The sequence below is a fragment of the Mustelus asterias genome, chromosome 26 (assembly GCF_964213995.1).
Source record: "Mustelus asterias chromosome 26, sMusAst1.hap1.1, whole genome shotgun sequence".
NCBI lineage: Eukaryota > Metazoa > Chordata > Chondrichthyes > Carcharhiniformes > Triakidae > Mustelus > Mustelus asterias.
The window spans coordinates 43,405,325-43,430,500 of NC_135826.1; the positions used below are offsets into that span (position 1 = coordinate 43,405,325).

Genomic DNA, 25,176 nt, shown 5'->3' on the forward strand with positions numbered 1-25,176 from the left:
CCATGATTTTGCTGCCCTTCCAGCATCGATGCCCCAAGAGCTCAGAGGAGAAGGTCAGGTAGGGGAGACAATGTGTCAAATCACAGCTCCCAGAAAGAAGTGAGCTTGGACAGGCAGGTATAATGCAAGCCAGCCTGTAACAGTACAATTGACGCATTTTCACCAACCATCCAACCTCCCCCCCCCCCCCCCCCCTCGCTTGTGGGGGCAGCGTTGGTTGGCTGACTTATTGTGACTGACAGGTAGATCGCTGAGGATTTGGGGGGGATTTATTGGTTGCCGGAGGTGCCAATCAAGATAGGTGGTGAGGGAGAGCAGGGGAAAAAGGGCTGACTCTCTACAGCGACCAAGGACATCGGGAGACATCCTGCAAAATAAGCTACAGATCCAATATATCCAGCAAAACGACACAGATAGACACAGAGGAGGGAGGAAAGAGATGCAGTATCCCCCACGTAGCAAGTATTGAAATCCCCAGTTACACAATGTAAATCAGCAAAACTGGAAGGGGGGGATTCTCAAAAACTGCAGCGACTTTGTAATGTCGTGTTGCAACATTTCAATGCATTAATCTGTTTAATGAACGTACGCCGCAGTTGCAACCCGCAAGAGCAGCCGGAGTTCGCGTTTATGAATGAGGTAGGGAAGAAATGTCATATTTTGATATTCTTTCAAACGCAGATTTGGCTATTGTATATATTCCTCAGACAGACATGCAATCCATGTCCGTGGGACATTTCTGAATCGCTTTTTGCAGCATCCCATCTGTATAATTGACACGGTATGTAGCATCTCCATGCAATTTTAAAATTTGATATCTAAAAATAAGTTGCACCTTGGAATTTGATACCTTAGTGAATGCATCTTAAAATATTAAATCTGTGTCATGCATGGACAGTCTGCGTTTTCACGCACCGTGAGATGCTGTCGCATTTTTCATTCATGTAACACACACGCTTTGTACATTCATTGCAGTTTTAGATCTTTATTTTTTGCTGTGTATTTCCTGTAAAGCACCGTCGATTTCTCTGGCGACTAAATGGATTAAAACGCCATTCAGTAAATCTCCCGGGATTAAGACACCTGAAATATTTTTTAAAACAGCAGGAAAATAAACGCTTGCCATTGATTTGAGCAAGTTTCCATATTTTTTTAAAATAGGGCCGTTTGAATGGGCAGAATGGACATATCAAACTCAAACCATTTGCTTTTCCCAGGTATATAACCTCTCTGTGCATTGAGAAATCGCTAGGGGCGAATAGTCGCCACATTCAGCCATATTTAAGCATTACTGCTGATTCTGTTCATATCCTGATCTATAAATCAGTGCCGTCCCGCCTTCCACCTCGGAAATCAATTGAAAACAAAATCCAAAATTTAGGAATTAACGTGACCGCCTTATACAACGCCCATTTAGGGGTGAATCGGCCACAGCCAGTTTCAAGCCGATTCTGAATGACATGGAACCGCAGCACAGAAGAGACCCTATTTTGACAGTAAATTGGCATCGGTCAGGCTACCAGATGGGACCATGTGGCGAGTAGAAATGTCACACTGGTGCAACAGGGGACGCTCTTCTGAGATTGGGGCTGAGCCACACATAAAACAGAATAGAGGGAGCTTTACTCTGTATCTAACCCCGTGCTGTACCTGTCCTGGGAATGTTTGATGGGGACAGTGTAGAGGGAGCTTTACTCTGTATCTAACCCCGTGCTGTACCTGTCCTGGGAATGTTTGATGGGGACAGTGTAGAGGGAGCTTTACTCTGTATCTAACCCCGTGCTGTACCTGTCCTGGGAGTGTTTGATGGGGATAGTGTAGAGGGAGCTTTACTCTGTATCTAACACCGTGCTGTACCTGTCCTGGGAGTGTTTGATGGTCATGATGTGGAGATGCTGGCGTTGGACTGGGGTAAGCACAGTAAGAAGTCTCACAACACCAGGTTAAAGTCCAACAGGTTTATTTGGTAGCAAATACCATAAGCTTTCGGAGCACAGCTCCTTCGTCAGATGGAGTGGATATCTCTGACGAAGGAGCTGTGCTCCGAAAGCTTATGGTATTTGCTACCAAATAAACCTGTTGGACTTTAACCTGGTGTTGTGAGACTTCTTACTGTGTTTGATGGGGACAGTGTAGAGGGAGCTTTACTCTGTATCTAACACCGTACTGTACCTGTCCTGGGAGTGTTTGATGGGGACAGTGTAGAGGGAGTTTTACTCTGTATCTAACACCATGCTGTACCTGTCCTGGGAGTGTTAGATGGGGACAATGTAGAGGGAGCTTTACTCTGTATCTAACACCGTGCTATATCTGTCTTGGGAGTGATTGATGGGGACAGTGTAGAGGGAGCTTTACTCTGTATCTAACCCCGTGCTGTACCTGTCCTGGGAGTGTGTGATGGGGACAGTGTAGAGGGAGTTTTTCTCTGTATCTAACCCCTTGCTTACCTGTCCTGGGAGTGTTTGATGGGGACAGTGTAGAGAGAGCTTTACTCTTTTGCTAATCCTGTGCTGTACCTGTCCTGGGAGTGTTCGATGGGGACAGTGTAGAGGGAGATATACTCTGTATCTAACCTGTTGCTGTACCTGTCCTGGGAGTGTTTGATGGGCATGATGTGGAGATGCCGGCGTTGGACTGGGGTAAACACAGTAAGAGTTTTAGCAACACCAGGTTAAAGTCCAACAGGTTTATTTGGTAGCAAATGCCATTAGCTTTCGGAGCGCTGCTCCTTCGTCAGATGGAGTGGATATCTGCTCTCAAACAGGGCATACAGAGACACAAAATTAAGTTACAGGATACTGATTAGAATGTGAAACTCTACAGCCAACCAGGTCTTAAAGATACAGACAATGTGAGTGGAGGGAGCATTAAGCACAGGTTAAAGAGATGTGTATTGTCTCCAGACAGGACAGCCAGTGAGATTCTGCAAGTCCAGGAGGCAAGCTGTGGGGGTTACAGATAGTGTGACATAAAGCCAAGATCCCGGTTTAGGCCGTCCTCATGTGTGCGGAACTTGGCTATCAGTTTCTGCTCAGCGACTCTGCGCTGTCGTGTGTCACGAAGGCCGCCTTAGAGAACGCTTACCCGAAGATCAGAGGCTGAATGCCCGTGACCGCTGAAGTGCTCCCCCACAGGAAGAGAACACTCTTGCCTGGTGATTGTCGAGCGGTGTTCGTTCATCCGTTGTCGTAGCGCCTGCATGGTTTCCCCAATGTACCATGCCTCTGGACATCCTTTCCTGCAGATGTCCCGAGGCATGGTACATTGGGGAAACCATGCAGACGCTACGACAACGGATTAATGAACACCGCTCGACAATCACCAGGCAAGACTGTTCTCTTCCTGTGGGGGAGCACTTCAGCAGTCACGGGCATTCAGCCTTGGATCTTCAGGTAAGCGTTCTCCAAGGCGGCCTTCACGACACACGACAGCGCAGAGTCGCTGAGCAGAAACTGATAGCCAAGTTCCGCACACATGAGGACGGCCTAAACCGGGATGTTGGATTTATGTCACATTATCAGTAACCCCCACAGCTTTCCACCTGATCTTGCAGAATCTTACTAGCTGTTCTGTCTGGAGACAATACACATCTCTTTAACCTGTGTTTAATGTTCCCTCCACCCACATTATCTGTACCTTTAAGACCTGGCTGGCTGTAGAGATTTGCATTCTAATTAGTATTCTGTAACTTGATTTCTGTGTCTGTGCACTGTTGGAGAACAGATTTCCACTCCATCTGATGAAGGGGCAGCGCTCCGAAAGCTTATGGTATTTGCTACCAAATAAACCTGTTGGACTTTAACCTGGTGTTGTGAGACTTCTTACAATGTTTGGTGGGACAGTGTCGAGGGAGGTTTGGAACAAAACAGAAAGATCTTGCATTTATTAACGTCTTTTATGAATTTCGGATATCATAAATTACTTTACGACCAATGAAACGGTTTAAATCACTGTTGTAAACAATACTCTCAGTCGGGTTTCCCTTGTTTACTGTTTAAGAGCGTGTATAATATTGTATCACATTTCTTTGACTAAATGGTGAGCCAATTTCAAACTCACCATTGACTTCCCTGTGGGACAGAGTGAGAAATTTTTCTTTTGTCAGTATATCTGTTATTATTGATTAGGAGCAGTGTTTCATGGTGTGGTTGATATCAGCAAGTAATGGAAAGATTAGGAAAGATGAGAAGATTAATTAAATCATAATGATTAGACGGTGCCAATGTTGTGTTTTAAAAGCAGTATATTTCTTTAGCGTTCTTTCACAACCTCAGAACATCCCAAAGCCTCTTAATGGTTAATGAAGTACCATTTGAGGTGTAGTTACTGTTGCAGGAATTGTGAGTTTGCAGACAGCAAAGTCCCAAAAACAATAATCTTATAAGGTAATGTTGATTGAGGGATCAATATTGTCCAGGACACTGTGGGAGAATGTCTTTGTTCTTCTTCAATATTCTGCCGTGGGATCTTTTATGTCTCCCTGTGAAGGCAGATAGTGCCTTGGTTTATCAGCCCAGTGGATAAACAGAGAAGAAGTGAGAGTTAGGGTTCCATACTCTTTTGGACTTGGGAAACTTGGCAAGAACAGAGGGAGGATACAGGAGGAGAAGTGTGTGTAGAATAGCATAATTAGTGATTAAGGGAAGCCAAGGACTGATTATATTTGTAGAATCCATATATAAAGAACAGTACAGCACAGGAAACAGGCCCTTCGGCCCTCCAAGCCTGTGCCGCTCCTTGGTCCAACTAGACCAATTGAATATATATAGATATAGTATATAGATATAGTATCTGGGAATGTTTGATTGGGACACTGTAGAGGGAGCTTTACTCTGTATCTAACCCCGTGCTGTACCTGTCCTGGCAGTGTTTGATTGGGACACTGTAGAGGGAGCTTTATTCTGTATCTAACCCCGTGCTGTACCTGTCCTGGGAGTGTTTGATGGGGGACAGTGTAGAGGAAGCTTTACTCTGTATCTAACCCCGTGCTGTACCTGTCCTGGGAATGTTTGATGGGGACAATTTGGATGAAGCTTTACTCTGTATCTAAACCCGTGCTGTATCTGTCCTGGGAATGTTTGATGGGGACAGTGTAGAGGGAGCTTTACTCTCTATCTAACCCCATGCTGTACCTGTCCTGGGAGTGTTTGATGGGGGACAGTGTAGAGGGAGCTTTACTCTGTATCTAACCCCATGCTGTACCTGTCCTGGGAGTGTTTGATGGGGACAGTGTAGAGGGAGCTTTACTCTGTATCTAACCCCGTGCTGTACCTGTCCTGGGAGTGTTTGATGGGGGCAGTGTAGAGGGAGCTTTACTCTGTATCTAACCCCATGCTGTACCTGTCCTGGGAGTGTTTGATGGGGACAGTGTAGAGGGAGCTTTACTCTGTATCTAACCCCATGCTGTACCTGTCCTGGGAGTATTTGATGGGGACAGTGTGGATGCAGTTTTAGAACAAAAGGAAGATGGAACTTGCGTTTATCTGTGAAGTACAATGTTATAATTTTATATCTTGCGCCTCCACACATAAAATATTGCAGCTGTGTTTCATGCAGTTGCCTGTTTATATCATTTCTACAGATTTTTCATGAAATTTTCATATGTCTGGTTGATGATTGGTTGTTTTGTTTTGAATACTCTATGATAATAAGGAAAGAATGGCACGGTGACACAGTGGTTAGCACTGCTGCCTCACAGCGCCAGGGATGTGGGTTCAATTCCAGCCTCGGGTGACTGTCTGTGTGGAGTTTGACACTTTCTCCCTGTGTCTGCGTGGACTTCCTCTGGATGCTCCAGTTTCCCCCCACAGTCCAAAGATGTGCAAGTTCGGTGGATCATCCATGGTAAATGTGCGGGGTTGGGGGAATGGGCCTGGGTAAGATGCTCTCTCGGAGAGTTGGTGCTGACTGGATGGGCCGGTTGGTCTCCTTCTGCGCTGCATCTAACTACATTTGGTTCTATAAAGACCAGAATGTATACTTTATAAATTTCAATTGCCCGTCAGAGGGAAACTAGGTTCTGTCTATATTCTACCGAATCTTTGACCTGATTAACAGTTTTGAGTGTGGCCTAGCTCATTGACACAGAAGGCAGGTGACAAGGAGCTGTGTGGTTGCAAAGATCCCATCAGGTGATGCAGATTGATTTGATTTATTATTGTCACATGTATTGGGATACAGTGAAAAGTATTGTTTCTTGCACATTATACAGACAGTTCATAGAGTACATAGGGGAGAAGGAAAGGAGAGGGTGCAGAATGTAGTGTTACAGTCATAGCTAGGGTGAAAGATCAACTTAATATAAGGTAGCTTCATTCAAAAGTCTGACGGCAGCAGGGAAGAAGCTGTTCTTGAGTCGGTTGGTACATGACCTCAGACTTTAGTATCTTTTTCCCGACAGAAGAAGGTGGAAGATAGTATATCCGGGCTGCATGGGGCCCTTGATTATTCTGGCTGCTTTTCCAAGGCAGCGGGAAGTGTAGATGGAGTCAGTGGATGGGAGGCTGGTTTGTGTGATGGACTGGGCTACATTCACAACCCTTTGTAGTTTCTTTCGGTCTTGGTCAGAGCAGGAGCCATACCAAGCTGTGATACACCCGGAAAGGATGCTTTCTGTGGTGCATCTGTAAATGTTGGTGAGAGTCGTAGCGGACATGCCAAATTTCCTTAGCCTCCTGAGGCACTGGTGGGCTTTCTTAACTATAGCGCAGCGTGGAGGGACCAGGACAGATTGTTAGTGATCTTGAAACTTGAAGATCGTGACCTATTCACAGGGCAGGTAAGGCATTTACTGCTTGTCTCAGCACGCTTGGGGCTACAAGGGGAAGCCTCGATCAAGGTTTCTGCCTCACATGGTTAGCTTGTGACAGTCCCTACCACACCCACTCCCCACTCAAAGGTGCATATTTGTCCATGTTGGGTGAAGCCAGGATTGGCTTGGGTGTGATGGCATCACAGTTGAATAGCCTATCAGCCAGTCACTGCCAGGTGCACTGAGGAAAGACTGGTTGTTTGGGAGAGATTCGGGAAGCTGCATGAACCTGTAGGAAATGAAGAAGGAAGAGAGTTCACAGCTGGATAGGAGAGGGAGAAAGGGGACTGTGTGGATATTGGCAAATGTACTTACTTGGAAGTAATTACAAAGAACAAAGAACAAAGAAAATTACAGCACAGGAACAGGCCCTTTGGCCCTCCAAGCCTGCACCGACCATGCTGCCCGACTGAACTAAAATCCCCTACCCTTCTGGGTACCATATCCCTCTATTCCCATCCTATTCATGTATTTGTCCAGATGCCCCTTAAAGCTCCCCTTAAAAATTAGCTGGATACCTGAAGATAATTTACCCCAGGTAGAGAACATCTGGCCTTGAGCCTATGATATCTTTGGCCAGAGCTGATCTCAGGTTGGAGAGGCTATTTGACATGACCAGAAGCAGGAACACAGAGGTGGTGTACTTCTCAACTATAGACAGTCAGTAAGATGGAAGGTGGGATAGATTGATATGATGTGGAGATGCCGGCGTTGGACTGGGGTAAGCACAGTAAGAAGTCTCACAACACCAGGTTAAAGTCCCACAGGTTTATTTGGTAGCAAATACCATATGCTCCATATACCAAATACCATGTGCTCCGAAAGCTTATGGTATTTGCTACCAAATAAACCTGTTGGACTTTAACCTGGTGTTGTGAGACTTCTTACATAGATTGATATATCACAGGTGGGGAATGCTGGGCCTGGGTCATTGCCAGTATGAGAGTGTATTGTAAGACATTTAAAAACCCTAGATTGAATAGATGATAGGGGATCAGTTAGAACTGTATTGATAGGTATCCAATTTTCCAGTGAATCCCAGCTCTCTGTATCATTGTGTGTGTTGATATTGGCCTCAACTACATTATGTGAGAGTGAATTCCACACATTCACCACCCTCTGGGTGAAGAAATTTCCCCTCACCTCAGTTCTAAAAGGTTTATCCCTTATCCTCAAACTATGACCCCTAGCTCTGGACTCCCCCACCATTGGGAACATTCTTTCTGAATCTACCCTATTTGGCCCTGTTAGAATTTATTAGTTTCTACTGAGACCCCCTCTCACTCTTCTAAACTCCAGTGAATATAATCCTAACTGACTTAGTCTCTCCTCATATGCCCAACGCGCTGAAAGATGCTCTTTGGTCTGCCTGAAACCTGCTGATCTCCCAGTGCGGAGTGCTGTCCTGGGCTGAGACTGGCACACTCCAGGGCTACATGCTAAGGGAAGCACTAAAGCTGGGGGCAGGCCTCTACAGAGCCGCAATGGGCAAAGGTCGCTGTCTAAGATCTTTCAGTTACAGCACACCGAGGGTTTGGAAACTGCGTTGAGCCGCTTGGGCTGAATGAAATGGAATGTACATGGTGAATCGAGTGTTGAAGTTGTATTGAGGCAGCTCCGAGTGGAACGTGCTGCATTGAGAAAAGTTGAATTCTGTTGCATTTATTGCAGTTTCCAATATGAAATCTTTTGGAATGAACTTTTACAAATTTTTTACATGAAGTATATTTTTGGACGGTTGGCCCATTGCAATCCTGGTGTTCTCACACCTGTGATATCCCCAGATGTGGAATACTCATCTGCAACATTAGTGTAACGAGGCCACTGCGTTCACACTTCCCTGATTGCAAATAAATGAAGGGAAAAAATAGCTAGCTTCTCCTTTTATTGCTGAATTGCGGAGTTTGTGAGAGAGCTGGCATAAATAATTAATAAGCAGCTTTCAGTGGCGTGGGTGAAGTGACCAATAAATTATGAATGATTGGACAGGGTTCACTGGGATCAGCATCTGGGTTGCGGTTTTGTGTGAAACAGGAGGGAGCATTGGAAAGCCCGAGTGTGTGGACCTTTAAACACCAAAGTCCAGTTTTCTTTGCTGTATTTCCCATATTAAGGTGTAATTGGAAGCTGTTTCGTGGGTTCAGATGTCTGGACAACTGTCAGTTTATAAAGCTTTTACAACAGCGACACGGTGGCACAGTGGTTAGCACTGCTGCCTCACAGCGCCAGGGACCCGGGTTCAATTCCCGGCTTGGGTCACTGTCTGTGTTGAGTCTGCACATTCTCCCCAAGTCTGCGTGGGTTTCCCCCGGGTGCTCCAGTTTCCTCCCTCAGTCCAAGGATGCACCGATTAGGTGGATTGGCCATGCTAAATTGCCCCTTAATATTAAGGGGGACTAGCTAGCGTAAATGCATGGGGTTATGGGGATAGGGCCTGGGTGGGATTGTGGTCGGTGCAGACTCGATGGGCCGAATGGCCTCCTTCTGCACTGTATGATTCTATGAACAAGAAGAACATGCATTCATATAGCACCTTTAATGTAAGAAAACATCCCAAGGTGCTTCACAGGAGTGTTATCAGACTGAATTTTGCATTGAGCCATTTAAAGTGACAGTAGGATAGGCCGCCAAGAGCCCTGGACAAAGAGATAGGTTTTAAGGAGCGTCTTAAAGGAGGAGGGAGATTGGAGAGGCGGAGTGGTTTGGGGAGGGAATTCCAGTGCTTAGGGCCCCGGGCAGCTGAAAGCACGGCTGCCAATGGTGGAGTGAGTAGAATCATGGGATGCATAAGAGGCCAGATTTGAAGAGGTGCAGAGATTTTGGAGAGTTGCAGGAGATTGAGTTGATCTTTCTCTACACCCTAGCTATGACTGTAACACAACATTCTGCACTCTCTCCTTTCCTCCTCTATGAACAGTATGCTTTCTCTCTATAGGATGCAAGAAACAATACTTTTCACTGCATACTAATAAATGTGGCAATAATAAATCAAAAGACTACAGAAACAGGGAGGATTGTGGGGGGCAATTGCAGATTTGAAAAATGGATGACAATATTGAACCCGACCTAATGCCCTTATTTAAGGGAAGACATTGGCCGGAATTCTCTGGCTGTTCACGCCCTGCCGCCGGTGCCAGTGAGGACGGAGAATTTGGCGCTGAGCCAAATCACCACCATTCACTGCAGCGGGACAGGAGAATCCCGGCTGGAGAATCCAGCCCATTATTTCATTGGAGGCAATTCAGAGAAGGTTCACTAGGATGATCCCCGGTATGGAGAGATTGTCTTATGAGGAAAGATTAAACAGGCTGGGACTCAACTCATTGGAATTTAGAAGTGGCACGGGAGGGCGGCACGGTAGGGCGGCACGGTAGCACAGTGGTTAGCACTGCTGCTTCACAGCTCCAGGGTCCCAGGTTCGATTCCCGGCTCGGGTCACTGTCTGTGTGGAGTTTGCACATTCTCCTCGTGTCTGCGTGGGTTTCCTCCGGGTGCTCCGGTTTCCTCCCACAGTCCAAAGATGTGCGGGTTAGGTTGATTGGCCAGGTTAAAAATTGCCCCTTAGAGTCCAGAGATGCGTAGGTTAGAGGGATTAGCAGGTAAAATATGTGGGGGTAGGGCCTCGGTGGGATTGTGGTCGGTGCAGACTCGATGGGCCGAATGGCCTCCTTCTGCACTGTAGGGTTTCTATGATTTCTATGATTTCTAAGAATGAGAGGTGACCTCATTGAAGCATATGGGATTCTTAAAGGGCTTGACGGGGTAAATGCTGAGAGGATGTTTCACCTCATGGGAGAGTCTAGGACCAGAGGGCAGAGTCTCGGGATAAAGGTGCGCCATTTTAAGACTGAGATGAGGAGGTTTTTTCTGTCAGAGGGTTGTGAGTCTTTGGAACTCCTTGTCATGGAGAGCTGTGGGGGCAGAGTCCTTGTGTATATATAAAGCTGTGGTAGATAGATTTTTGATCAGGAAGGGAATCCAGGGAAAGGACAGGAAAGTTGACGTGAGGAATGTCGGATTAGCCATGATTCTACTGAATGGCGGAGCAGGCTTGAGGGGCCGAACGGCCTACTCTTCTTATTTCCTATGGCCTTATGGTGAGCTGATGTAGGTTGTGTCACAGGATCAACAAAATTTGGTGCGAGTTTTGATCCAAAGCTTCAGAGGTTTAGATGATTTCAAGGTTACGGAGGGTGCATTGTGTGAGGTTGACATGGATGAGGGTTTCAGCAGCAGATGGGTTGAGTCGGGCTGGACAATGTTATGGAGGTGGCAGTAGGTCCGTGAGATAGAAAGAATATGAGGTTCAAACATGGAATCCTGGGAAAGATGTGTCCAAATCTGTGTTGTGATAACATGTTTAAGAACTTGAAGAGAAGGTTAGGACTTTGTAGATAGGTTGGTAGGAGAGAGGGGAGAAGAGTTGTTTGAGGAGTGGGTGAGGACAGATTTGAATGGGAGGAGGGGAATACAGCAGCTGGAGATAGGAACCTGTTAACAGGAAGGGGGATGGGTGGCCAGACTTTTGATGGGAACATGGGTCAAAGACCAGGAGTTGGGTCTCATGGACAAGATGAGCCTGGCGGAAGCATGAGAGAATATAGGAGAGAAGCTCAGGAAAGATATGAATCCGGGGGTAAGGAAGCAGGAGACTCTGAGGGTAAATTGTTTTGTTAGGCTCGGGGAGAGAAAAAAGTGACCGACTGAGGCAGCTGGTGGAGTGTATTTCACATTTCATAGAATCCCTACAGTGCAGAAGGAGGCCATTTGGCCCATTGAGTCTGCACCGACCACAATCCCATCCAGGCCCTTATCCATAATCCCATGCATTTATCCTAGCTAGTCCCCCTGACACTAAGGGGCAATTTAGCATGGCCAATCAACCTAACCAGCATGTCTTTCAGACTGTGGGAAGAAACCGGAGCACCCGGAGGAAACCCACGCAGACACGGGGAGAACGTGCAGACTCCACACAGACAGTGACCCGAGGCCGGGAATTGAACTCGGGTCCCTGGCGCTGTGAGGCAGCAGTGCTAACCACTGTGCCACTATGCCGCCTCTAGGGTGGCCTCCATCTTAGTAACAACTGCGTCCATGTTGGAGTAGCGGGCAGGAGGCAGTGGTTTGAGATGTTGTTTGAAAAGGGGTTGGGCTAAGAGTGGGGTGGTTATCTTTGCTTTCCAGGATGATCCAGTTTTGGTAAAGGACAGGAGGACTCTGTAATTCTCTATGTGCCAAATCTGGCAATGGATGGCTAAACCATTGACATTATAGTCTGCATTTTGTGGACTTAAGGGAGCAAAGTTTAGCCCAAGTTCCATCAAACCATCCTAACTCAGCCATGGTCTGTTAGTAACCTTTCATCTGGAGTACAGAGGTTGTAGATTTAAGTCCCTCAGAGACTCGTCTAGATTGAGGGGTTGCTGCACTGTCAGAGGTATCATCTTACAGATAGGTTGTGAGACTGAGGCCCTTGCGGATCATCTGTGATGAAGAGTTGGGGTTTTCTTCCTGGTCTCCTGTCCAACATTTATCCCTCAACATCTAAAACAGATGTTGTGACCCTTTCTTTCATTACTCTTTGCGGAAACTTGCTCTGTGCAAATTGGCCACTGTATTTCACCACAATCAAACTGTAACTGCACATGAGTCATAGAGGTTTACAGCATGGAATCAGGCCCTGTGGCCCTACTTGTCCATGCCACCCATTTTTCTTTTAACCACTAAGCGAGTCCCAATTGCTCACATTTGGCCCATATCCCTCTGTACCCATCTTACCCACGTAACTGTCTAAATGCTTTTTAAAAGACAAAAATTGTACCCGCCTCTACTATTGCCTCTGGCAGCTCGTTCCAGCCACTCACCACCCTCTGTGTGAAAACATTGCCTCTCTGGACACTTTTGTATCTCTCCCCTCTCACCTTAAACCTATGCCCTCTAGTTTTAGTTCTCCCTACCTTTGGGAAAAGATATTGACTATCTAGCTGATCTATGCCCTTCATTCATAGAATCATAGAAAGAATCATAGAAAGCCTACAGTACAGAAAGAGGCCATTCGGCCCATCGAGTCTGCACCGACCACAATCCCACCCAGGCCCTACCTCCATATCCCTACATATTTACCCACTCATCCCTCTAACCTACGCATCTCAGGACACAAAGGGCAATTTTTAGCATGGCCAATCAACCTAACCCGCACATCTTTGGACTGTGGGAGGCAACCGGAGCACCCGGAGGAAACCCACACAGACACGAGGGGAATGTGTCCCACACAGACAGTGACCCGAGCCGGGAATCGAACCCAGGTCCCTGGAGCTGTGAAGCAGCAGTATTAACCACTGTGCTACCGTGCCGCCCTATTTTATAGACCTCTTTCAGATCACCCCTAAGTCTTGTATGCTCCAGAGAAAAAAGTCCCAGTCTGTCCAACCTCTCCTCATAACTCAAGCCATCAAGTCCCAGGAGCAGATGTTTTTTTAAAAATGGCTAATCCATCTAGCTTAGACCTCTTGGGACATTAGAGGGCAATTTAGCACTGTCACGCCACCTAACCTGCTCATCTTTGGATCTAGGATTTGTTTGACTGGACAGTCACAATAGAAACTCTGTAAAGCTTGGCTAACATTGTCCTAATCTCCCATCTTCTGTCCCTTTAAGGTCCACCATGTTGACCAGTATAACCGATGGGATCATGTGCTGCATCACTGGCCGAACTCTGAATGTGGTGGGAGCCATTGACAGCGTGGAGTCCAGCGACGGTTACGATTACATTGAGGTGAAGCCTGGCCGGGTCCTGCGAGTCAAACACATTGTGCCCAGCCGACCACCAACAGAGGAGGAGAAGAAGGAGAAAGCAGTGGTGGAGGAGGAGGGGGAGGAAGAGGAGGCATCCGGTAAAGGCGTGGTGCACTGCAAGCGCAAGATTTCGGTCTATCGCAACGGACAGGTGGTGATCGAGAACCTCGGCGATGTCATTCGTTCCGAGATCCTGCACTGCCAGAACGGTAACACTGACCCCAGCAGCACGGTGGAGATTGAACTCTCCGACGCAAACGCCACATCACCCCAGGCCAACAGCACCGGCACCTGCGCCAACGGCGGGGCCGTCCCGGAGCAGGGCACGGCTAAGCGGCGCAAGCGGAAACCAAAAAAGACGGTGGTGATCGACTGCAAGAAGCGAATCACGAGCTGCAAGGGCACCCACGCAGACGTGGCGCTCTTCTTCATCCATGGTGTGGGTGGCTCGCTGGACATTTGGAAAGAGCAGCTGGATTTTTTCAGCAAGCTGGGATACGAGGTGGTGGCCCCGGATCTTGCTGGACACGGCTCCAGCACTGCGCCAAAGATTGGCGCTGCTTACACTTTCTACGCCCTAGCGGAGGATATGAGAGCCATCTTCAAGCGCTACGGGAAGAAACGCAATATCCTGATTGGACACTCTTATGGGTATGTTTAGAAAAACCCGTTTACCTTCAGTGGGTTAATTCGCCAATTGATGTTAGAATAGAATCCCTACAGTGCAGAAGAAGTCCATCGAGTCTGCACCCACTCTCTGACAGTGCATCTTACCCAGGCTCTCTCCCAGCCCTAACCCCGTAACCCTGCGCATTTAGCATGGGCTTTTCCACCTAACCTTTTTTTATCCATTCATGGGACATGGGCGTTGCTGGCTGGCCAGCATTTATTGCCCATCCCTAGTTGCCTTTGGCAGGCAGTTGAGAGTCAACCACATTGCTGTGGCTCTGGAGTCACAGGTAGGCCAGACCAGGTAAGGACGGCAGATTTCCTTCCCTCAAGGACATTAGTGAACCAAATAGGTTTTTCCAACAATCGACAATGGTTTCGTGGTCATCAGTGGATATTTAATTCCAGATATTTTTTATTGCATTCAAATTGCACCATTTGCCGTGGCGGGATTTGAACCCAGGTCCCCAGAACATTAGCTGAGTTTCTGGATTAATAGTCCAGCGATATAATACCACTACGCCATCACCTTCCTGCACGTCTTTGGACTGTGGGAGGAAACCGGAACACCCGGAGGAAACCCACACAGACATGGGGAGAATGTGCAACATCCACCTAGACAGTCACCCGAGGCTGGAATCGAACCCGGGTCCCTGGTGCTGTGAGGCAGCAGTGCTAACCACTGTGCCACCATGTTAGTGCTATGTCACACTGAGTCTTTACAGAGGTAGTGAGAGGGGGAGTTGCCCATAAGAGGGCTGTTTTTGCCTCAGTGCCCGGAGGCATAGGCATAATGTAGTCAGCTGATGATCTGTTCTTTATCATTCCCCTTGGCACCAAACACAAACTCCACCCCATCACCCACGTCACATGTCAGCACAGGATCACTCTCAACTATGGTTCGGGGTGGCACAGTGGCACAGCGGTTAGCACTGCTGCCTCACAGCACCAGGGACCCGGGTTTGATTCCCAGCTTGGGTCACTGTCTGTGTGGACTTTGCACATTCTCCCCATGTCTGCATGGGTTTTCTCCAGGTGCTCCAGTTTCCTCCCACAGTCCAAAGATGTGCGGGTTAGGTTGATTGGCCATGCTAAATTGCCCTTTAGTGTCAGAAGGATTAGCAGGGTAAATACGTGGGGATATGGGAATAGGGTCTGAGTGGGATTGTGGTTGGTGCAGTCTTGACGGGCCAAATGGCCTCTCCTGCACTCTTCTTCATCACTATGTCTATGTGATGCCTCCCATTGTCGAGCAACCGTGTCCAGGCTCACACAGGTTTTAAGAAGATGGTGAACAGCCAAATGTAAGGAGAAATCCGCATATCAGTGTCTGCAGGAGAGAAGGAAAAGTGAACGAAGAGGGTAGGACACTCTGTAAAAAGATTTTGAAACCTGTTACACGGACCCTCGATTTCTATTAACTTTTTAAATTCTTGTTTATTTAAATGTTGATTTGATGCTGAAATCTACTTCACAAATCCATTTTTCATTGAAATGACGTGGAGATGCCGGCGTTGGACTGGGGTGGGCACAGTAAGTAGTCTCACAACACCAGGTTACAGTCCAACAGGTTTATTTGGTATCACGAGCTTTCGGAGCACTGGCACTCACCTGATGAAGGAGCAGCATTCCGAAAGCTCGTGATACCAAATAAACCTGTTGGATTATTCATTGAAAAACCCAGAAGGGCGAAAGCCAATAATTCCGCACACGACCAGACCCAGACAAGAGAGAAGGAAAAGTCAGTTGAGAGTCGAAGCTTAGAGAAACAACGGAGAAAAGGCTGAGTGAGGCAAACCATTCGACCAGCCTGATGTCCTGGAATCGATAGAGTTAGGCTAGGAGAGAGTGCAGAAGGTAACGCTAACACCCCTCAGACTTGCATTTACACAGTGCCTTTAGATTTTTAATCAGGGAATCGAGGCTGATGGGGATAAGGCGCAAAAGTGGAGTTGAGGATTACATCAGATCAACCATGATCTCATTGAATGGCGGAGCGCACTCGATGGGCCGAATGGCCTACTTCTGTTCCTACAGCTAATGGTCTTATGACCTCAGGACATCCCTTGCAGCCAATGAAGTACTCTTGAAGTGTAGTCACGTGTTGTAATGTAGGCAACCTTCGCACAGCAAGATCCCACAGACAACAATGTGATGATGATCAAATGAGCTGTTTTAGTGATGTCAGTTGAGGGATAAATATGTTCCCAGGAGACTGGGGATAACCATCTTGTTCTTCAGATTACTGCCCTGGGATCTTTTCTATCCACCTGAGTTTCATTTGAAACTCAGCACCTCCGGTACTGATCTGGCTTCAGATCTCTGAACTGGGAGTCTTACTCATATGTGGAAGCAAGGTTGCTATTCATTGCATCAAGATACAAAGGATGAGAGGAATTTATAACTGGATCAATATTATTTTAAAAATTAGCTCATGGGATGTAGGTGTCGCTGGCTGGGCCCTGGCATCCCTAATTGCCCCTTGAACTGAGTGTCTCGCTTGGCCATTTCCAAGGGCAGTTATGCATCAACCACTTTGCTGTGGGTCTGGAGTCACATGTAGGCAGACCAGGTAAGGATGGCAGATGTAAGGACATTAGTGAACCAGATGGTTCATTGATAATGGTTTCATGGTCATCAGTAGACTTTTAATTCTAGATTTTATTGAATTCCAATTTCACTATCTGCCGTGGTGGGATTCAAACTAGGGTCCCCAGAGCATGACCCTGGGTCTCTGGATTACCAGTTTGGTGACAATACCATGATGCCACCAACTCCCCTGAAATGTTGCTGGAATACATGAGGAAAGTTGCGCTGGGGAGACAGATGTTGAAAGTTGGAAGGGGCCTATATCCGATGTAGTTTCTTATGCATTCCGGCATTGTGTGTCTGGCATCTTACTGGAGATATTTCTTCCGCAGGGTTTCATTCTGCACGTTTCTGGCTCACGAGTACCCGGATCAAGTACACAAGGTGGTGATGATAAACGGGGGAGGTCCGACGGCATTGGAACCCAGTCTGTGCTCCATCTTCAACCTGCCCACCTGTGTCCTGCACTGCCTCTCACCATGTCTTGTGTGGAGCTTCCTCAAGTAAGGGCAAGCTGTTTAGATGTTGTGATGGCGTAAAGGCAACACTGTAGGAACTGGATGGTTTGACTTTGATCTTTTATCTCTGGGACCCAGGTTCGGCCTAACAGAATGGAAATGCCCTCTGTCAGTTGGGTTGTTTCCAATCACCAATAGTCATTGGGCGGCACGGTGGCACAGTGGTTAGCACTGCTGCCTCACAGTGCCAGGGACCCGGGTTCGATTCTTGGCTTGGGTCACTGTGTGGAGTTTGCACATTCTTCTCATGTCTGCGTGGGTTTCCTCCGGGTGCTCCGGTTTCCTCCCACAGTCCTAAAGACATGCTCGTTAGATGCATTGGCCATGCTAAATTCTCCCTCAGTGTACCTGAACAGGCGCCAGAGTGTGGCGCCTACGGGATTTTCACAGTAACTTCACTGCAGTGTTAATGTAAGCCTACTTGTGACACTAATAAATAAAGTTTAAAAAGAAATGAGCATAAAGTGTTGAAAGCAAATTTTGAAAAAGAAATTCTGATTTTTCTCGTGGTTTTCCAGTGGTGCTCCAAAGAAGGTTTTCAATCCAGTGTTCCTTTTATTCATTTGTGGGACATGGGCGCCGCTGGCTGGCCAGCATTTATTGCCCATCCCTAGTTGCCCTTGAGATGGTGGTAGTGAGCTGCCTTCTTGAATCGCTGTTACAACTTAGTGGCTTGCTGGGCCATTTCAGAGGGCAGTTGAGAGCCAACCACATTGCTGTGGCTCTGGAGTCACATGTAGGCCAGACTGGGTAAGGACAGCAGATTTCCTTCCCTAAAGGACATTAGTGAATCAGATGGGTTTTTCCGATAATCGGCAATGGTTTCATGGTCATCAGTAGATTCTTAATTCCAAATAATTTTTATTGAATTCAAATTCCACCATCTGCTGTGGTGGGATTCGAACCCCGGTCCCCAGAATATTTGCTGAGTTTCTGGATTAATAGTCCAGTGATAATACCACTAGGCCATCGCCTCCCCAAGTGTGATTGGTGGCGGTAGAGGGGACTGTGTGAAATTGTTTTGGGAAGAACTCAGTCCAGTTTCGAGAAGGCGTTTGTGAATGACTGGCCCTTTTGGCACTGATTGACCGGGAAAGGCCACGGGATTGCTCCGACAGAACATGGAAGTAAACTCCTAACACGTCACAATAAGAAAGGTTTACCCGGAGGTGGAGCTGGGATGAGTTTCCCAGCACAAAGATAGATCGCAAAAAATTAATACAGTGGTTTGCAGGTTGAGGAAAGGTCTAGATTCTATCCTCCCCGTTTGCTGCGCTCCGTAATTAACACCGGCTGCAATTGTTCTTTGATTAGCTAGCATAACTGCTTATTATTCCAGTAGCCTCCACTCTGTAAAGTAGATGTGGATATGATGAGGTTTAGTTGGGATATCTTACCCTCTGTCATCACAACCTTTATCACATTTTTCATGGTGAATTGCCACTTTAACATTTCCTATTTAAATTTGCTATGTCAACGGTCACAGTGTATTTGCCATCTCTCACCACTAGATGGCACTGTAAAGCAAATTTCTCTCCTAACTTTACAAAGAAAGAGCTTGCATTTAGTTGGCGCCTGTCACAATTGCAGGACACTCAAAGCATTTTACAGCCACTAAGGTACCGGTGTTGCAATGTAGGAAATGTGGCAGCCTACTAGCGCACAGCAAGCTCCCACATACATCAATGTCAGAATGATCAGATCACCTGTTCTTTTAGAGGTGTGGGTTGAGGGAGAAATATTGGCCAGGACGTTAGGGATAACTCCCCTGTTCTTTATTGAATTAGTGCCATGGGTAGTTTCTGTAACTGCCTAAGAGCCCTCTGTTCAACACATCATCCAAAAGCTGGCACTTCAGACGGTGCGGCACTCCCACAGTGCTGGGCTTGGATTGACAGCCTGGATTTTGTGCTCAAATCTTGGAGAGTGTGACCAACATCAACTCATTAAGGACCCAACTGGTCCATGCTGTTCTTCATGCTTCACATGAGCCTTCTCCATCACTCATGCATAGAAACATACATGGAAAATAAAATCAGGAATAGGCCATTCATTATGATCATGGCTGATCATCAAATTCAATAACCCCCTTATCCCTTGAGCTAAATTTAATTCCTTCTTGGAATCACTGTAATGTTTTGGCCTCAACCACTTTCTGTGGTAGTGAATTCCTCACATTCACCACTCTCCGGGTGAAGAGATTTCTCCTCACCTCATTCCTAAAAACCCTTACCCTCAAACTATGAACCCTAGTTCCGGACTCCCCCACCATCGGGAACATTCTTACTGAATCTACCTTCACGCTTTATTTGAATCACTCTTCATCTAACCATATCCATTTATTAATTTGTTTCTCATGAGTTTATCTTGTTTCTCTATAAACATATCTGATATATTCACCTCAACCATTCCTTGTGGGACCGAGTTCCACATTCTCACAAGTCTCTGGATAAAGATATACAAAGACTCCATAGAATCCCTACACTGCAGGAGGAGGCCATTTGGCCCATTGGGTCTGCACCGACTCTCTGACAGAGTGTTTCACCCAGGTCCTCTCCCCGTAACCCCGCACATTTACTAATCCACCTAACCTACACATCTTTGGACACTAAGGGGCAATTTAACATGGCCAATTCACCTAACCTAGATATCTTTGGACTGTGGGAAGAAACTGGAGCACCCGGAGGAAACCCACGCAGACACGAGGAGCATGTGTAAGCTCCACACAGACAGTGACCCTAGCCGGGAATCGAACCCAGGTCCTTGGCACCGTGAGGCAGCAGTGCTAACCATGGTGCTACCCAATTACAATTAGAATTATTAGGGATGACTATCTGTATTTACAGCCCCTGTCTAATGTCTCCTATCGTTCAAAATGTCTCCTCTACATTTATCTTCTTGATCCTTCCATAATACTGAGGTCAATTAGGTCACATCTCAGTGTTCTGTTTTCTGGAGAAAAGGGCGCCAACTGATTCTGCCTTTCTTGATAGTCAGAAACTCTCAGTTCTGGTGTGTCTCTTCTGGAGAACTGATGGGCGGGGCTGTGAGAAATTTGCTCCTACTGTTTATTAATCGGTGTGTGATTTCTTTGCTTTTTCCCGGTGTCTCATTAGGGCGGCATTTGCACGACAGGGAGCGAAGGAGAAGCAAATGTTAAAGGAAGGGAATGCATTCAAGGTGACTTCCTTTGTGTTGCGAGCAATGATGAGTGGGCAGTACTGGCCTGAAGGTGATGAGGTGTACCATGCCGAGCTGACGGTTCCTGTCCTGTTGGTGCATGGGATGCATGACAAGTTTGTCCCTGTGGATGAAGACCAACGCATGGCTGAGGTAACAAACTCCTTCATTTCAGTCAAGTTATTGTCTGTGAGCCTTCGTACTCAGAATCAGCCATGGTCTGCTTTCACCTCCGTGACCTTTCACCTGTCCCCTATCTCGGCCTAGCTGCTGCTGAAGCCTTCATTTTACCTCCAAGCTTGAATATTCTAATGTCGGCCTGGCTACCATCCTTCACAACTTTGTGAATTTAAACTCATCCAATACTCTGCTGTCCTGTGGCCTAACTCACACCAAGACCTGTTCAGCCGTCAGTGTAGCTCACCGACCTACACTGGCTCCAGGTGTGGAAACACTTCAATTTTGAAACGTGTTAAAACCCTTCCTGACTTCACCCTCTTCCTCGCCCTGTAACCTCCATCAGTCCTACAATCCTCTGGGATCCCTCGATGCCTTTAATTCTCGCCATTTGCCCAACACCCAAAGCCTTCACAACACTGCTCAGCCAGAGCATAACCTCTGGAATTGCCTCCCTAAACTTCTCTGCCTCTTTTCCTTAAAATCATTCTAAAACCCACCTCATAGACCAAACCTTTGGTCTCCTTTCCAAACGACTCCTCCTTTGGATCCCTGTCAAATTTTTGACCACGTTAAAGGCACTATATCAATGCAGATTGTTGTTGTGTGATCTAATTGATTGAAAGAATACACATGAAGGGCTGAACTGCCTACTGCTGCTGCTGTGGTCTGGTTTCCCCAGTGGCTAAATCTATGTGCGCATCGTTCAGTGTGGGCTTTACTAGAAAATCCCAGGCTGTATCCTAGTTCCCAGTCGGGTTGGCTGGTTCAGCTGAGATGCTACGGTTCACTTCAGTGCCCCAGGGTCTGATTTCCACTCTAGAGGACCCCCCAGAAACTCCTGCTGGAATGTGTGTGCAGCTGGAAGGGATGCGTAAAGGGAGGATTGTTCCATAACACAATTAAAAATCTTCCCATCACTCACTAAGTAAACTCAGCCATGAAACACATCCACTTGGGCAAGACCTGAAAAACCATAGAATCGTACAGTGCAGAGGAGGAGCTTCGGCCCATCGAGTCTGCACCGGCACGCGAGAAACACCTGAGGTCCCACCTAATCCCATTAACCAGCACTTGGCCCATAGCCCTTGAATATTATGCCGTGCCAAGTGCTCATCCAGGTACTTTTTAAAAGATGTGAGGCAACCCATCTCCACCACCCTCCCAGGCAGTGCATTCCAGATCGTCACCACCCTCTGGGGAAAAATGCTTTTCCTCACATTCTTCCTGTACCTCCTGACCCTCACCTTGAACCTATGTCCCTTCGTGACTGGTCCTTCAATTAAGAGGAATAGCTGCTCTCCATCTGCTCTGCCCATGCCCCTCATAATCTTGAACACCTCAATCAGGTCGCCCCTCGGTCTTCTCTGCTCCAATGAAAACAACAAGAATTGTGTACAATTCTGGTCACCACACTACTGCAAAGATGTCAATGCATTGGAAAGAGTGCAGAAGAGATTTACCAGGATGGTGCCTGGTTTGGAGGATATGGATTATGAAGAAAGGTTGAACAAACTTGGATTGTTTTCCTTGGAGCATCAGAGGATGAGGGGGGACTGGATAGAGTTTATGGCAGGCTTGGATAGAGTGGATAGTCAGAGTCTTTTTCCCAGGGTTGAAGGGTCAATTACTCGGGGGCATAGGTTGAGAGTGAGTGGGGGAAAATTTAAAAGAAATGTAAGGGACACGTTTTCCACACAGAGGGTGGTGAATGCCTGGAACGCGTTGTCGGAGGAGGTGGTGGAAGCAGATTCTATAACAACGTTCAAGAGGCTTCTGGATGGATACATGAATAGGCAGCGAATAGAGGGATATGGACCATGTAGAGGCAAGAAAATATTAGATTAGAGAGACATTTGTGCCGACGTAGATTTGGTGGGCCGAAGGGCCTATTCCTGTGCTGTACTGTTCTTTGTTAAGCCAAGCCTCTGCAACCTCTCTTCATAACATAAATGTTCCATCCCAGGCAGCATCCTGGTGAATCTCCTCTGCATCCCCTGCAGTGCAATCACATCCTTCCTATAACGTGGTGACCAGAACTGCACACACTACTCTAGCTGTGGCCTCACCAAAGTTCATCTGAGGTCATCAGAGGTCATCTGCCTGAGTGGGGGGGATGGTGGTAATATCAATGGACAATCTAGAGGTCCAGGCTCACTGGTGCAAAATTCAATTAAAATAATTTTGGAGTAGGAAACTAGTCTCTGTAATGGTAACCATTAAACTATTATCAATTATCATAAAAAGCTATCTCGTCCACTAAATCCACAAATACGACACTTAAATTTAATTTGTTTAATTTAACTCCTTTATACAAATTGTTCAAAATGGCAGTATTTTCAGAGCAAACCGATTTTCCTCGCATGAAGCCCCTTTGGCTAATGTTTAATTTTACCGATTTTTTGAATCTACTACTGATAATTCTAGTAAAAATTCTCAAAATAATCGAATCAATTGGGTGGCACGGTGGCACAGTGGTTAGCACTGCTGCCTCACGGTGCCAGGAACCTGTGTTCGATCCCCGTCTTGGGTGACTGTCTGTGTGGAGTCTGCACATTCTCCCCGTGTCTCCGTGGGTTTCCTCTGGGTGCTCCGGTTTCCTCCCACAGTCCGAAAGACGTGCTGGTTAGGTGCATTGGCCATGCTAAATTCCACTTCAGTGTACCCGAACAGGCGCCGGAGTGTGGCGACTAGGGGATTTTTACAGTAACTTCATTGCAGTGTTAATGTAAGCCTACTTGTGACTAATAGATAAACTTTACTTTTACTTTACTTTACAATTGTAATGGGCCTCCAGTTATCAATATTCTTTTGCATTTCTACCTCATCAGATTTTGGAATTAATACCGTCCTCGCCAGTTTGACTTTATTGGGAATAATGCTGGAGGCTCCCCAGGCATTAAAAATTTTGACAAAAAGCCTCAATCTTTTACTTGTACTTTTAATTATGTGAACTATTCTGACCTCATCAGGGCCAGGGGCGATATCCTTTTTAAACTGTTTCAACGATGACAAAAATTCCTCTTCCATAATAGGATCTAATAGGGAAGGAAATCTGCCATCCTTATCTGGTCTGGCCTACATGTGGCCCCAGAACAAAAGTAACATAGTTGACTCCTAACTTCCCTCAGAAATGGCCTGGCAAGCCACTCAGCTCAAGGGGCAACTAGGGATGGGCAACAAATGCTGGCCTTGCCAGCGATGCCCACATCACAGAATCTTTATAAAACTAAATTACTGCGGATGCTGGAATCTGAAACTAAAAGAGAAAATCTCAGCAGGTCTGGCAGCATCTGTAAGGAGAGAAAAGAGCCGACATTTATTTATTATTCACACTCCTATGAAGTTACTGTGAAAATCCCCTAGTTGCCGCACTCCGGCGCCTGTTCGGGTACACTGAAGGAGAATTCAGCATGGCTAATTCACCTAACCTGCACATCTTTGGACTGTGAGAAGAAACCAGAGCACCCGGAGGAAACCCACACAGACACGGGGAGAATGTGCAAACTCCACACAGACAGTGACCCAAGCCGGGAATCGAACCTGGGTCCCTGGCACTGTGAGGCAGCAGGGCTGGCCCACTGGGCCACCGTGTTTCGAGCGCAAAGCTTTGACGACAGGTCATCTGGGCTCGGAACGTCAGCTCTTCTCTCACAGAACCTTTACACTGCAGAAGGAGGCCACTTGGCCCATCGTGTCTGCACTGGCTCCCATGAAAGAATATTTTGTCTTATGAAGCTTGGGGCAGGGTGTGGTTTATAAGTTTGAAGGGATAGGGTGCTAGCTTTAAAAATGATGCTTGATTAATTCCCAATATTTTTACCAATCAGATCTTGCTGATTGCCTTCCTGAAAGTCATTGACGAGGGGAGTCACATGGTAATGATGGAGTGTCCCGAGACGGTGAACACGCTACTACATGAGTTCCTGCTTTGGGAACCGGAGGTCACCGTGGCCGAGAGAGTGGAGGCCAAACAGGCGACGGAAAGCAACAAATAAAAGGTGCCGACAGCACGCAGATTTATCCGCAAACTTCGGGAAATGTGGCTTTGTTCACGTGCCGATTGAGGGAAGCCGTTAGAGATCTAACAGTTTGAGGCGGTTTGTGATACGCAGTTGCGTTGCTGAGGCCACCTGAAGTGGTCGAGAGGATTTACCGTCTGTCTGGGCCTTAACCCAGGCTTTGCCAGAGAGTGAAAAACTGTACAATGTATATTTCGATAAATGGCAGCTAAATGTGGTGTCTTTTTCATCGGTTGTGTAGTTTTTTTTTAAAGAAACAAACCACCACATCATCTAATGCAACATTAACTGAGAGAACAAAGTGTTTGAGCGAACCCGAGGTGGCCAAAGTCTGGCGTTTCGAACTGGTGTCTCCAGGGATTGAAGATTAATTCCAGGAAAGAGAAATCCTGGAAGAAAATCACAGTGGCCATCA

The 25,176-nt window shown here is 46.8% G+C and overlaps 1 protein-coding gene across 1 annotated transcript; it reads left to right on the forward strand.

The window, feature by feature from the left end:
* Window positions 1–274: 274 nt before the first annotated feature.
* Window positions 275–24,989, forward strand: abhd8a (abhydrolase domain containing 8a). Its single transcript, XM_078198624.1, has 5 exons — window positions 275–639; window positions 13,469–14,257; window positions 17,197–17,367; window positions 20,499–20,715; window positions 24,570–24,989. The coding sequence occupies exons 1-5, from the start codon at window positions 635–637 to the stop codon at window positions 24,735–24,737; spliced, it is 1,350 nt and encodes a 449-aa protein (XP_078054750.1). The 5' UTR covers window positions 275–634; the 3' UTR covers window positions 24,738–24,989.
* The last annotated feature ends 187 nt before the right edge of the window (window positions 24,990–25,176 follow it).